The following is a 14,370-nucleotide window of genomic DNA, read 5'->3' as shown; positions in this document are numbered from 1 at the left end:
CAAAGGTATTTGGCTAGTAACCTTCCTTTTCTCTTTAAAAAGCATCTTTGTAGGAGAAATACTGAAACAGAGAAGCCTTTTCTCAATGTATCACAGACTTGTACTTGATATGCAACCATGTTCAAATCTTAATCAGTAACTTTGGCTTGAAGAGAGAACATACCATGAACATTTAATTGGCAGAACACAAAACTACAGGGTAATATGATGGATGAGAGGATTACATTAAAACTGCATTTACTATTCTGCTTCAATTGCCCAAAGTTAACAGGACAAATATAAAAGGATAAATATTTAGTGTATTTTAGCCAAACAAGGGGGAAAAATCAACCATGTAAGTACGGGATGAGGAAGAAGAGACTTAAGTGTCCATTATGTCCCTATGAGCAGCTTTGTGTCTTGAGTTTGTAGGTCATGGTCAGTGAAGAGGATCTAACAGGAAAGGTTAGGTCATTTCTGTGGACTTGGTTTAGTTTACGGCTACATCTTAAAAGGTCCACAATGAATCCTTTCCAAAGGAGAAGGAACAAGATGAGAAGCATTTTGGAAACTATGTCATATCTAGAAATGTTGAAAACACTAGAAATTTTACCCTGTTGAATAGGAAAATTAAGGGGATTTGAGAATGGCCATTATGTATAAAAGGATACAATGAAAATTCAGGTGGCTTTTACACTGCACATAATAAACTGCATTTACATAGCCTTCTAGTGCTAATATCCCCGAATCTATGAGACGACACAGAAAGGGAAAAATTAAGAGGCACTGACAAGAGTGGGAAAGTATTTAAAACACCTTCGAATTTAACAGAGACCCTAACAGAGATCTCTCTTCTAAGCAGCATCCCTGATATAATAATCAGAAACTGCCTGAAAAATAGCTGAAGAATCAGAGGCAAAAATGTCATCCCTCACAATGTACCTAAGAGATTTCTGAAGGTATAAAATAAGAGGACAGGGAATTGATGAATTTATCTAGATCCAGTACTGTTATTGCTAAAAAAGAAATTTACTGAAATAAAGAAACCCATAAATATATAAACAAGAAAGTTGATTTTCAAAATTCACTTTTTTCCTCCTATACAAATAACTGGATCACAAGAAAAGACTTGGGTAAATTCAAGGCTTGCTTCAAGTCTTCTCCCACACTGAGCCAAAACCAGCATGAGCCCAGAGACTGAGGCACCTGTGACACTGAAGCTGGGTAAACACTCAGGGCCCTTTAAGCACAGGTAGGGTCAGCCCCTGAGAGTGACTGTCGCTTTAAATTTTGCCTCACAGGCACCTGTTACCTCACAGTAGGCCCAGCCCTGTGATTGGTCAGCCTATCCAAAGCCCCGCCCAACTGACACTATATCAGAGACAAACTTCCTAGGTAACAGCAGTATAGCTGCAGACCAGCTGGTGGTCAGTTGGTCTCCAGCCGCAGGAGATGAGAAAGGAGCCAGATGACACCTCTTTTTCTAGCCCAAGTTAGACGAGAAGCCAGCACTTAGACTTTACCATTGCCCACAAATGGCGTGGGCGCCAGAGCAGAAGAGGATGGAACCTACTTTGAGAGATCTACGAGATCGCCAGGTCCGTCGGGATGGCAGGGGTGGCAGAGGCTGGGGCTGGAGCCACGCCTCTGGCCGTGCAGAGTCTAGGGCGTCCAATTACCGAGACCCACCGCTCTGCTTTCTCATCAAGAGCAGCATGATTGGTGCGGTGATTGGTCGTGGGGGATCCAAAATAAGAGATATCCAGGATTCTACCAGTACAAAAATACAGATCATAAAAGGTGGTCCTGAAGCTGAGGTAAACATTTTTGGCAGGAAAGACATGAAGGCCAAGGCCAAAGTGGCTATAGAAACTCTTGTTAAGAAACAAGAAAGAAGCTACAGTTCAGAATGCAATGTTGATAGTGCTGCCTCTCAAGCTTTTGCCGGGAAAGGCTGGAGCAGAAGTAACACCATCAGAGCCACTCAACCCAAAGATGACACCACCAAAGCAGCCCAGCCCAGAGACTATGCAGCCATAGTGGCCCAGCCCAGAGGCTATGCAGCCGTAGTGGCCCAGCCCAGAGATGATAATGCCGCCAGAAGGGCCCAGCCAGGAGACGACGTGGCCAGAGAGGCCCAGGCTGAAGACGACACCATCGCCAGAGGGGCCCAGCCCAGAGAAACTGCCTCCAGAGCTTCCCAGCCCAGAGACGAGGATGCTGGTAGAGACCACGCAACCAGAGAGGCCCAGGCCAAAGACAACGACATCACCAAAGAGGTCCAGCCCAGAGACTATGCGGCCATAGTGGCCCAGCCCAGAAACTATGCGGCCATACTGGCCCAGCCCAAAGACAATGCTACCAGAAGGGCCCAGCCTGGAGACCATGAGGCCAGAGACCCCCAAGTCAAAGACGATGATGCTGCCAGAGCAGCCCAGCCCAGAGATGATAATGCCACCAGAAGGGCCCAGCCCAGAGACTCCACAGCCAGAGAGGCCCAGGCCAAAGATGACACCATCACAGTGGCCCAGCCCAGAGATGATGCCACCAGAGGGACCCAGCCCAGAGACTCCACAGCCAGAGAGACCCAGGCCAAAGATGACACCATCACAGTGGCCCAGCCCAGAGACGATGCCACCAGAGGGACCCAGGCCAGAGACCCCACAGCCAGAGAGACCCAGGCCAAAGATGACACCATCACAGTGGCCCAGCCCAGAGATGATGCCACCAGAGGGACCCAGGCCAGAGACCCCACAGCCAGAGAGACCCAGGCCAAAGATGACACCACCACAGTGGCCCAGCCCAGAGATGATGCCACCAGAGGGGCCCAGCCCAGAGATGATGCCACCAGAGGGACCCAGGCCAAAGATGACACCACCACAGTGGCCCAGCCTAGAGACTATGCAGCCATAGTGGCCCAGCCCAGAGATCACAAGCCCAGAGCTGCCCGGCCAAAAGATGTCACTGCTAGAGCAGCTCAGCCACGGATAGACTGGGATCAGGTAAAAGCTGGAGTGACAGAGTGGAAAAAAAGAAAATGGGCAGATTTACCACCAATTAAGAAAAACTTATACATAGAATCCAAAGCAACACAGTCATTGTCTGAAGCCCAAGTGGAAAGTTGGAGAAAGGAAAATTTCAACATAAGGTGTGATGATTTGACAGAGGGTGAGAAACGTCCCATACCCAAGCCCACCTGTACATTCGAAGATGCTTTCCAACAATATCCTGAGATTATGCAAAGCATTAGGAGAGCTGGTTTTCAAAAGCCAACACCAATTCAGTCTCAAGCATGGCCAATTATTCTACAAGGAATAGATCTTATAGGGATTGCACAAACTGGAACAGGCAAAACACTATCCTATTTAATGCCTGGGTTTATACATATACATTCTCAACCAGTATCCAGAAAGCAAAGGAATGGACCTGGCATGCTGGTCCTTACACCCACTAGAGAATTAGCTCTGCAAGTAGAAGCTGAATGCTCTAAGTACTTATATAAAGGTCTTAAAAGTGTTTGTATATATGGTGGTGGAAACAGAAAAGGACAAATACAAGATGTTACCAAAGGTGTAGACATCATTATTGCAACTCCTGGAAGACTGAATGATCTACAAATGAATAACCTTGTCAACCTAAGAAGCATAACCTACTTGGTTTTGGATGAGGCAGATAAAATGCTGGATCTGGGGTTTGAACACCAAATAATGAAGATCTTATTAGATGTGCGCCCAGATAGACAGACTGTAATGACAACTGCATCTTGGCCAGACTCGACCCGTAGACTAGCCCAGTCTTATTTGAAACAGCCTATGATTGTTTATGTTGGTACTCTGGATCTAGTTGCTGTAAATACTGTGAAGCAAAACATAATTGTTACCACTGAAGAGGAAAAACGATCTCTGATCCAAGAATTCCTACAGAGTCTGTCACCCAAAGACAAAGTCATCGTGTTTGTTGGCAGAAAACTTGTGGCTGATGACTTATCGAGTGATTTAGGTATTCAAGGAATACCTGTCCAGTCCCTGCACGGTGACAGGGAACAGAGTGATCGAAACCAAGCATTAGAGGACTTCAGAAGTGGAAGAGTGAAAATACTGATCGCTACCGATTTAGCATCCAGAGGTCTTGATGTCACTGATGTCACACATGTATATAATTACAATTTTCCACGCAATATTGAAGAATATGTACACAGAGTTGGACGTACTGGAAGAGCAGGGAGAACAGGTGAATCAATCACTCTTGTGACCCAAGATGATTGGAAAATTGCTGATGAGTTGATTAAAATTCTCCAAAGAGCCAACCAGATTGTGCCACCCAACCTCCGATCAATGGCTGATCGGTTTAGGAAGCATAAGCAAAATTAGGAGATAGGAAAAAGATCAAAGAAATCTCAAGAAAAATGCACCGAGTTTAATTAACATCCATACCTTGAAAAATTTCACCTACTAGACTATCTAAAAATGGTTTTATTAACATCTGCACCGTGAAAAATTGTACCTACAAGAATATCCAAGGCTGAGTTTAATTGATGTTTCCACCTTGACAAGTTGAACCTAAGAGAAGATCCAGGACTGAATTTTCCTGATGTCTCCCACCCTGAAAAGTTGCACCTACAAGAAGATCCAAGATCAAGTTTGATCATGTCTACAACTTGAAAATTTGTAGCTACCAGAAGATCCAAGATACGTGCAAGTCATGCAGTACTCAAGTTACCTAAGGAAGTATTGGGAACATACTGTCAGTTATAGGACTTTTAGCTAATTCTTCAACCATACCACTAAGCTTTCAAAGTATGTTCCTGAATAAAATCAAAAGTGCTTTGAAAATGAAAGAGTGTTGTGTGTTTGTTAACGTCTGCTTTCTTTTATAGCCTGCCAGGTCCAGCTGTGTCTTCTCAAAAAGACTTGGTAGACAATAACAATGGTGCTTCTCTTGCTTTAAAATAGTTGTACTGAATTGGAAACTAGTTTTCATCAAGCTTAACCCAGTCAAAATATTTTATTTGCCCCCAGTGGTTGGTGACAGAATTCCTAAAACTATCTCCACTATAATTCCCTACTTTAAAAAAATTCATTAGAAAATAAATGCTCAATATTTTAGAAGATTCCATATTTTTTTCAGACAGATGTGACTCATCGAATAGGGTGTCTGCCTGAGTCACTGGGAACCAGATCTTCATATCAACTCTTATTAACCACTCATTAAAAATTCTGGGGAGATCACTTGTCTTCTGTAGGCCTCACTTTCTTCATTAATAAATAGGAATGTTCATGTTATGTGATTTGGGGGTCTCCTTCTCCACTAAATTGTGTACTCCAGCAGTACATTAACACTTCATTTTCTAAGCTAGAGGAAAAAGCACACCCTATGTAACAAATTGAACAATGAAACCCATTTTAATGACCAGAAATAGTGCATTCTGCACTTCTATTGATCTTTGAAATATGATTCACAGATTGTCTTTACTTTCCTTTCATCTTAGTTTTCAATTTGTCTTGAAAAGGTCAAAATCACATATATACATCAGAAGGAAAATTAATGTGAAAGAAAATCTGTACTTGGGAAAAACAGTAAGAAAACCAAATGATGTTCTCGGCATGTGGAACAAGTTTAGTAAAATTCCTAAATTTATAATTCTCTTGCATTCCATTTAGAAGCAATATGCATCTTGTCCAGCTTCCCTGGTGGCACTAGTGGTAAAGAACCTGCTAATGCCAGAGAGGCAAGAGACATGGGTTCAATCCCTGGGTCAGTAAGATCCCCTGGAGGAGGGCATGGCAACTCACTCCAGCATTGTTGCCTGGAGAATTCCATGGATACGGGAGCCTGGTGGGCTACAGTTCATAGGGTTGCAAAGAGCTGGACACAACGGACTGTGAAGAAAGCTGAGCACCGAAGAACTGATGCTTTTGAACTGTGGTGTTGGAGAAGACTCTTGAGAGTCCCTTGGACTGCAAGGAGATCCAACCTGTCCATTCTGAAGGAGATCAGCCCTGGGATTTCTTTGGAGGGAATGATGCTGAAGCCGAAACTCCAGTACTTTGGCCACCTCATGTGAAGAGTTGACTCATTGGAAAAGACTCTGATGCTGGGAGGGATTGGGGGCAGGAGGAGAAGGGGACGACCGAGGATGAGATGGCTGGATGGCATCACGGACTCGATGGATGCGAGTCTGAGTGAACTCCGGGAGTTGGTGATGGACAGGGAGGCCTGGAGTGCTGCGATTCATGGGGCTGCAAAGAGTTGGACACGACTGAGCGACTAAATTGAACTGAACTGAAGCGACGCAGCACACACGTATGCGTCTTCTCACATTGCAAGAAGATATCCTTACAAATGATGCTAAATTTCATAATCCAGTGTTTAAGAGAACATTATCATTAATAAAGCCTTACCATTTCTGGGAAATTAAAAATAATAATCCAGCAATCTTTTCCCCAGCATGCCTCAGCTGTAACCACAACAAAAATTCAGAAGTTAAGTGAAATAAAGAGGTAAACATTCTAGGTATAGTTGTTTAAAGTTCAGGTTCTGACTTTAAAGACTTGTTATAAAAGTGTTGATATCTCCTGATAAAATCAACAACACTAGTGAACAGTTTTGAGTGTTTGCTATATACAGGTACTTTGTTTTGTAACCAATAATCTTTATTGAAAATTCACTTGGAGGGTAATCTTAACCCATGTTTTGCAGAAGCTAAAATAATGTCAGAGGAAGTAAATTGCATAAGGTTACTAAATCTGATTAAAGAGGAATTGTATGCTATTTTTACCCAGCTATGCCTGACTCCAATATGTACATTCTTTTCACATCAACACAAGTTACTATGTGCGAGGTGATATGCTTATCTTGAGACTGCCCACACGTTCAGATTTAGTGAAATAGCATGTCAATAGACCCCAGTGCAAAAGCAGTCCACAGGAGAACCTGTGAGAGAAACTCAAAAGGCCTGTTCCCATTCATTCGGACAAGAAATGATGAGTGGTTAGAAAGCGGGAGTGTATGTTATTTGCCAGAATTCCTCTTAGGGACAATGCTGTATTCGTTAGAGAAAAGGGTAAAAGCCTCTCAAGAGAGAAAGTGAGGTTCTTTAATCACGTTCAAGAAACAACAAAAAATACCACCCAGTGAGTAAAATGAAGAAACATGCATTTGTTTTTCAAGACAGGGCTGAAAAGGAGAGCTACTGTATGGGGAAATGTATGTAGAAATATTAATGGAACAGTGGTTTTCAACCAGGGCATTTTTTGCCTCTTCTCTCTGGGACACATTTAACCATATGTGAAGACAGACAGTACTGGTTATTTTAATGTTGGGGGTTTGGGGGTGGTGGTGGCATTCTGCTGTTGGTACCTAGTGGGTAGAGGTCAAGGATGCTGCTTAACACCCTACAATCTACAGCAATGGTTTCAGCCTGTTGGGTACCAGGGACCAATAAGACAATTTTTCCACGGATGGGAGAGGTGGGGGTGGGGGTGGGGACGGTTTGGGGATGATTCAAGCACATTACATTTACCCACTGAAGCTGGGTAAACACTCAGGGCCCTTTAAGCACAGGTAGGGTCAGCCCCTGAGAGTGACTGTCGCTTTAAATTTTGCCTCACAGGCACCTGTTACCTCACAGTAGGCCCAGCCCTGTGATTGGTCAGCCTATCCAAAGCCCCGCCCAACTGACACTATATCAGAGACAAACTTCCTAGGTAACAGCAGTATAGCTGCAGACCAGCTGGTGGTCAGTTGGTCTCCAGCCGCAGGAGATGAGAAAGGAGCCAGATGACACCTCTTTTTCTAGCCCAAGTTAGACGAGAAGCCAGCACTTAGACTTTACCATTGCCCACAAATGGCGTGGGCGCCAGAGCAGAAGAGGATGGAACCTACTTTGAGAGATCTACGAGATCGCCAGGTCCGTCGGGATGGCAGGGGTGGCAGAGGCTGGGGCTGGAGCCACGCCTCTGGCCGTGCAGAGTCTAGGGCGTCCAATTACCGAGACCCACCGCTCTGCTTTCTCATCAAGAGCAGCATGATTGGTGCGGTGATTGGTCGTGGGGGATCCAAAATAAGAGATATCCAGGATTCTACCAGTACAAAAATACAGATCATAAAAGGTGGTCCTGAAGCTGAGGTAAACATTTTTGGCAGGAAAGACATGAAGGCCAAGGCCAAAGTGGCTATAGAAACTCTTGTTAAGAAACAAGAAAGAAGCTACAGTTCAGAATGCAATGTTGATAGTGCTGCCTCTCAAGCTTTTGCCGGGAAAGGCTGGAGCAGAAGTAACACCATCAGAGCCACTCAACCCAAAGATGACACCACCAAAGCAGCCCAGCCCAGAGACTATGCAGCCATAGTGGCCCAGCCCAGAGGCTATGCAGCCGTAGTGGCCCAGCCCAGAGATGATAATGCCGCCAGAAGGGCCCAGCCAGGAGACGACGTGGCCAGAGAGGCCCAGGCTGAAGACGACACCATCGCCAGAGGGGCCCAGCCCAGAGAAACTGCCTCCAGAGCTTCCCAGCCCAGAGACGAGGATGCTGGTAGAGACCACGCAACCAGAGAGGCCCAGGCCAAAGACAACGACATCACCAAAGAGGTCCAGCCCAGAGACTATGCGGCCATAGTGGCCCAGCCCAGAAACTATGCGGCCATACTGGCCCAGCCCAAAGACAATGCTACCAGAAGGGCCCAGCCTGGAGACCATGAGGCCAGAGACCCCCAAGTCAAAGACGATGATGCTGCCAGAGCAGCCCAGCCCAGAGATGATAATGCCACCAGAAGGGCCCAGCCCAGAGACTCCACAGCCAGAGAGGCCCAGGCCAAAGATGACACCATCACAGTGGCCCAGCCCAGAGACGATGCCACCAGAGGGACCCAGGCCAGAGACCCCACAGCCAGAGAGACCCAGGCCAAAGATGACACCATCACAGTGGCCCAGCCCAGAGATGATGCCACCAGAGGGACCCAGGCCAGAGACCCCACAGCCAGAGAGACCCAGGCCAAAGATGACACCACCACAGTGGCCCAGCCCAGAGATGATGCCACCAGAGGGGCCCAGCCCAGAGATGATGCCACCAGAGGGACCCAGGCCAAAGATGACACCACCACAGTGGCCCAGCCCAGAGACGATGCCACCAGAGGGACCCAGCCCAGAGACCCCACAGCCAGAGAGACCCAGGCCAAAGATGACACCACCACAGTGGCCCAGCCCGGAGATGATGATGCCACCAGAGGGGCCGAGCCCAGAGTCCACGGGGCCCGAGAGGCTCAGGCCAAAGACAACACCAGAGTGGCCCAGCCTAGAGACTATGCGGCCACAGTGGCCCAGCCTAGAGACTATGCAGCCATAGTGGCCCAGCCCAGAGATCACAAGCCCAGAGCTGCCCGGCCAAAAGATGTCACTGCTAGAGCAGCTCAGCCACGGATAGACTGGGATCAGGTAAAAGCTGGAGTGACAGAGTGGAAAAAAAGAAAATGGGCAGATTTACCACCAATTAAGAAAAACTTATACATAGAATCCAAAGCAACACAGTCATTGTCTGAAGCCCAAGTGGAAAGTTGGAGAAAGGAAAATTTCAACATAAGGTGTGATGATTTGACAGAGGGTGAGAAACGTCCCATACCCAAGCCCACCTGTACATTCGAAGATGCTTTCCAACAATATCCTGAGATTATGCAAAGCATTAGGAGAGCTGGTTTTCAAAAGCCAACACCAATTCAGTCTCAAGCATGGCCAATTATTCTACAAGGAATAGATCTTATAGGGATTGCACAAACTGGAACAGGCAAAACACTATCCTATTTAATGCCTGGGTTTATACATATACATTCTCAACCAGTATCCAGAAAGCAAAGGAATGGACCTGGCATGCTGGTCCTTACACCCACTAGAGAATTAGCTCTGCAAGTAGAAGCTGAATGCTCTAAGTACTTATATAAAGGTCTTAAAAGTGTTTGTATATATGGTGGTGGAAACAGAAAAGGACAAATACAAGATGTTACCAAAGGTGTAGACATCATTATTGCAACTCCTGGAAGACTGAATGATCTACAAATGAATAACCTTGTCAACCTAAGAAGCATAACCTACTTGGTTTTGGATGAGGCAGATAAAATGCTGGATCTGGGGTTTGAACACCAAATAATGAAGATCTTATTAGATGTGCGCCCAGATAGACAGACTGTAATGACAACTGCATCTTGGCCAGACTCGACCCGTAGACTAGCCCAGTCTTATTTGAAACAGCCTATGATTGTTTATGTTGGTACTCTGGATCTAGTTGCTGTAAATACTGTGAAGCAAAACATAATTGTTACCACTGAAGAGGAAAAACGATCTCTGATCCAAGAATTCCTACAGAGTCTGTCACCCAAAGACAAAGTCATCGTGTTTGTTGGCAGAAAACTTGTGGCTGATGACTTATCGAGTGATTTAGGTATTCAAGGAATACCTGTCCAGTCCCTGCACGGTGACAGGGAACAGAGTGATCGAAACCAAGCATTAGAGGACTTCAGAAGTGGAAGAGTGAAAATACTGATCGCTACCGATTTAGCATCCAGAGGTCTTGATGTCACTGATGTCACACATGTATATAATTACAATTTTCCACGCAATATTGAAGAATATGTACACAGAGTTGGACGTACTGGAAGAGCAGGGAGAACAGGTGAATCAATCACTCTTGTGACCCAAGATGATTGGAAAATTGCTGATGAGTTGATTAAAATTCTCCAAAGAGCCAACCAGATTGTGCCACCCAACCTCCGATCAATGGCTGATCGGTTTAGGAAGCATAAGCAAAATTAGGAGATAGGAAAAAGATCAAAGAAATCTCAAGAAAAATGCACCGAGTTTAATTAACATCCATACCTTGAAAAATTTCACCTACTAGACTATCTAAAAATGGTTTTATTAACATCTGCACCGTGAAAAATTGTACCTACAAGAATATCCAAGGCTGAGTTTAATTGATGTTTCCACCTTGACAAGTTGAACCTAAGAGAAGATCCAGGACTGAATTTTCCTGATGTCTCCCACCCTGAAAAGTTGCACCTACAAGAAGATCCAAGATCAAGTTTGATCATGTCTACAACTTGAAAATTTGTAGCTACCAGAAGATCCAAGATACGTGCAAGTCATGCAGTACTCAAGTTACCTAAGGAAGTATTGGGAACATACTGTCAGTTATAGGACTTTTAGCTAATTCTTCAACCATACCACTAAGCTTTCAAAGTATGTTCCTGAATAAAATCAAAAGTGCTTTGAAAATGAAAGAGTGTTGTGTGTTTGTTAACGTCTGCTTTCTTTTATAGCCTGCCATGTCCAGCTGTGTCTTCTCAAAAAGACTTGGTAGACAATAACAATGGTGCTTCTCTTGCTTTAAAATAGTTGTACTGAATTGGAAACTAGTTTTCATCAAGCTTAACCCAGTCAAAATATTTTATTTGCCCCCAGTGGTTGGTGACAGAATTCCTAAAACTATCTCCACTATAATTCCCTACTTTAAAAAAATTCATTAGAAAATAAATGCTCAATATTTTAGAAGATTCCATATTTTTTTCAGACAGATGTGACTCATCGAATAGGGTGTCTGCCTGAGTCACTGGGAACCAGATCTTCATATCAACTCTTATTAACCACTCATTAAAAATTCTGGGGAGATCACTTGTCTTCTGTAGGCCTCACTTTCTTCATTAATAAATAGGAATGTTCATGTTATGTGATTTGGGGGTCTCCTTCTCCACTAAATTGTGTACTCCAGCAGTACATTAACACTTCATTTTCTAAGCTAGAGGAAAAAGCACACCCTATGTAACAAATTGAACAATGAAACCCATTTTAATGACCAGAAATAGTGCATTCTGCACTTCTATTGATCTTTGAAATATGATTCACAGATTGTCTTTACTTTCCTTTCATCTTAGTTTTCAATTTGTCTTGAAAAGGTCAAAATCACATATATACATCAGAAGGAAAATTAATGTGAAAGAAAATCTGTACTTGGGAAAAACAGTAAGAAAACCAAATGATGTTCTCGGCATGTGGAACAAGTTTAGTAAAATTCCTAAATTTATAATTCTCTTGCATTCCATTTAGAAGCAATATGCATCTTGTCCAGCTTCCCTGGTGGCACTAGTGGTAAAGAACCTGCTAATGCCAGAGAGGCAAGAGACATGGGTTCAATCCCTGGGTCAGTAAGATCCCCTGGAGGAGGGCATGGCAACTCACTCCAGCATTGTTGCCTGGAGAATTCCATGGATACGGGAGCCTGGTGGGCTACAGTTCATAGGGTTGCAAAGAGCTGGACACAACGGACTGTGAAGAAAGCTGAGCACCGAAGAACTGATGCTTTTGAACTGTGGTGTTGGAGAAGACTCTTGAGAGTCCCTTGGACTGCAAGGAGATCCAACCTGTCCATTCTGAAGGAGATCAGCCCTGGGATTTCTTTGGAGGGAATGATGCTGAAGCCGAAACTCCAGTACTTTGGCCACCTCATGTGAAGAGTTGACTCATTGGAAAAGACTCTGATGCTGGGAGGGATTGGGGGCAGGAGGAGAAGGGGACGACCGAGGATGAGATGGCTGGATGGCATCACGGACTCGATGGATGCGAGTCTGAGTGAACTCCGGGAGTTGGTGATGGACAGGGAGGCCTGGAGTGCTGCGATTCATGGGGCTGCAAAGAGTTGGACACGACTGAGCGACTAAATTGAACTGAACTGAAGCGACGCAGCACACACGTATGCGTCTTCTCACATTGCAAGAAGATATCCTTACAAATGATGCTAAATTTCATAATCCAGTGTTTAAGAGAACATTATCATTAATAAAGCCTTACCATTTCTGGGAAATTAAAAATAATAATCCAGCAATCTTTTCCCCAGCATGCCTCAGCTGTAACCACAACAAAAATTCAGAAGTTAAGTGAAATAAAGAGGTAAACATTCTAGGTATAGTTGTTTAAAGTTCAGGTTCTGACTTTAAAGACTTGTTATAAAAGTGTTGATATCTCCTGATAAAATCAACAACACTAGTGAACAGTTTTGAGTGTTTGCTATATACAGGTACTTTGTTTTGTAACCAATAATCTTTATTGAAAATTCACTTGGAGGGTAATCTTAACCCATGTTTTGCAGAAGCTAAAATAATGTCAGAGGAAGTAAATTGCATAAGGTTACTAAATCTGATTAAAGAGGAATTGTATGCTATTTTTACCCAGCTATGCCTGACTCCAATATGTACATTCTTTTCACATCAACACAAGTTACTATGTGCGAGGTGATATGCTTATCTTGAGACTGCCCACACGTTCAGATTTAGTGAAATAGCATGTCAATAGACCCCAGTGCAAAAGCAGTCCACAGGAGAACCTGTGAGAGAAACTCAAAAGGCCTGTTCCCATTCATTCGGACAAGAAATGATGAGTGGTTAGAAAGCGGGAGTGTATGTTATTTGCCAGAATTCCTCTTAGGGACAATGCTGTATTCGTTAGAGAAAAGGGTAAAAGCCTCTCAAGAGAGAAAGTGAGGTTCTTTAATCACGTTCAAGAAACAACAAAAAATACCACCCAGTGAGTAAAATGAAGAAACATGCATTTGTTTTTCAAGACAGGGCTGAAAAGGAGAGCTACTGTATGGGGAAATGTATGTAGAAATATTAATGGAACAGTGGTTTTCAACCAGGGCATTTTTTGCCTCTTCTCTCTGGGACACATTTAACCATATGTGAAGACAGACAGTACTGGTTATTTTAATGTTGGGGGTTTGGGGGTGGTGGTGGCATTCTGCTGTTGGTACCTAGTGGGTAGAGGTCAAGGATGCTGCTTAACACCCTACAATCTACAGCAATGGTTTCAGCCTGTTGGGTACCAGGGACCAATAAGACAATTTTTCCACGGATGGGAGAGGTGGGGGTGGGGGTGGGGACGGTTTGGGGATGATTCAAGCACATTACATTTACCCACTGAAGCTGGGTAAACACTCAGGGCCCTTTAAGCACAGGTAGGGTCAGCCCCTGAGAGTGACTGTCGCTTTAAATTTTGCCTCACAGGCACCTGTTACCTCACAGTAGGCCCAGCCCTGTGATTGGTCAGCCTATCCAAAGCCCCGCCCAACTGACACTATATCAGAGACAAACTTCCTAGGTAACAGCAGTATAGCTGCAGACCAGCTGGTGGTCAGTTGGTCTCCAGCCGCAGGAGATGAGAAAGGAGCCAGATGACACCTCTTTTTCTAGCCCAAGTTAGACGAGAAGCCAGCACTTAGACTTTACCATTGCCCACAAATGGCGTGGGCGCCAGAGCAGAAGAGGATGGAACCTACTTTGAGAGATCTACGAGATCGCCAGGTCCGTCGGGATGGCAGGGGTGGCAGAGGCTGGGGCTGGAGCCACGCCTCT

At 44.6% G+C, this 14,370-nt stretch overlaps 2 protein-coding genes across 2 annotated transcripts; both read left to right on the top strand.

Moving 5' to 3' along the window:
* The first annotated feature begins 1,679 nt into the window (after positions 1-1,679).
* On the top strand, positions 1,680-4,349 carry LOC128070401 (probable ATP-dependent RNA helicase DDX53). Its single transcript, XM_052663717.1, has 2 exons — positions 1,680-1,944; positions 2,938-4,349. Exons 1-2 carry the CDS (start codon positions 1,695-1,697, stop codon positions 4,347-4,349), a joined length of 1,662 nt encoding a protein of 553 aa, XP_052519677.1. The 5' UTR covers positions 1,680-1,694.
* Positions 4,350-7,990: 3,641 nt separating this feature from the next.
* LOC128070402 (probable ATP-dependent RNA helicase DDX53) lies at positions 7,991-10,780 on the top strand. The gene is made up of 2 exons (XM_052663719.1): positions 7,991-8,255; positions 9,369-10,780. Exons 1-2 carry the CDS (start codon positions 8,006-8,008, stop codon positions 10,778-10,780), a joined length of 1,662 nt encoding a protein of 553 aa, XP_052519679.1. The 5' UTR covers positions 7,991-8,005.
* Positions 10,781-14,370: the final 3,590 nt, after the last annotated feature.

Source organism: Budorcas taxicolor, chromosome X (genome assembly GCF_023091745.1).
Source record: "Budorcas taxicolor isolate Tak-1 chromosome X, Takin1.1, whole genome shotgun sequence".
NCBI lineage: Eukaryota > Metazoa > Chordata > Mammalia > Artiodactyla > Bovidae > Budorcas > Budorcas taxicolor.
This window is presented reverse-complemented; position numbering and strand designations above follow the sequence as displayed.

Excerpts from the sequence above, each read along its gene's own strand:
- LOC128070401 (XM_052663717.1), top strand. The coding sequence starts at position 1,695 with ATGATTGGTGCGGTGATTGGTCGTGGGGGATCCAAAATAAGAGATATC. Across the intron at positions 1,945-2,937 it reads CGGGAAAGGCTGGAGCAGAA|ATGTCACTGCTAGAGCAGCT; the intron begins GTAACACCATCA and ends CCCGGCCAAAAG.
- LOC128070402 (XM_052663719.1), top strand. The coding sequence starts at position 8,006 with ATGATTGGTGCGGTGATTGGTCGTGGGGGATCCAAAATAAGAGATATC. Across the intron at positions 8,256-9,368 it reads CGGGAAAGGCTGGAGCAGAA|ATGTCACTGCTAGAGCAGCT; the intron begins GTAACACCATCA and ends CCCGGCCAAAAG.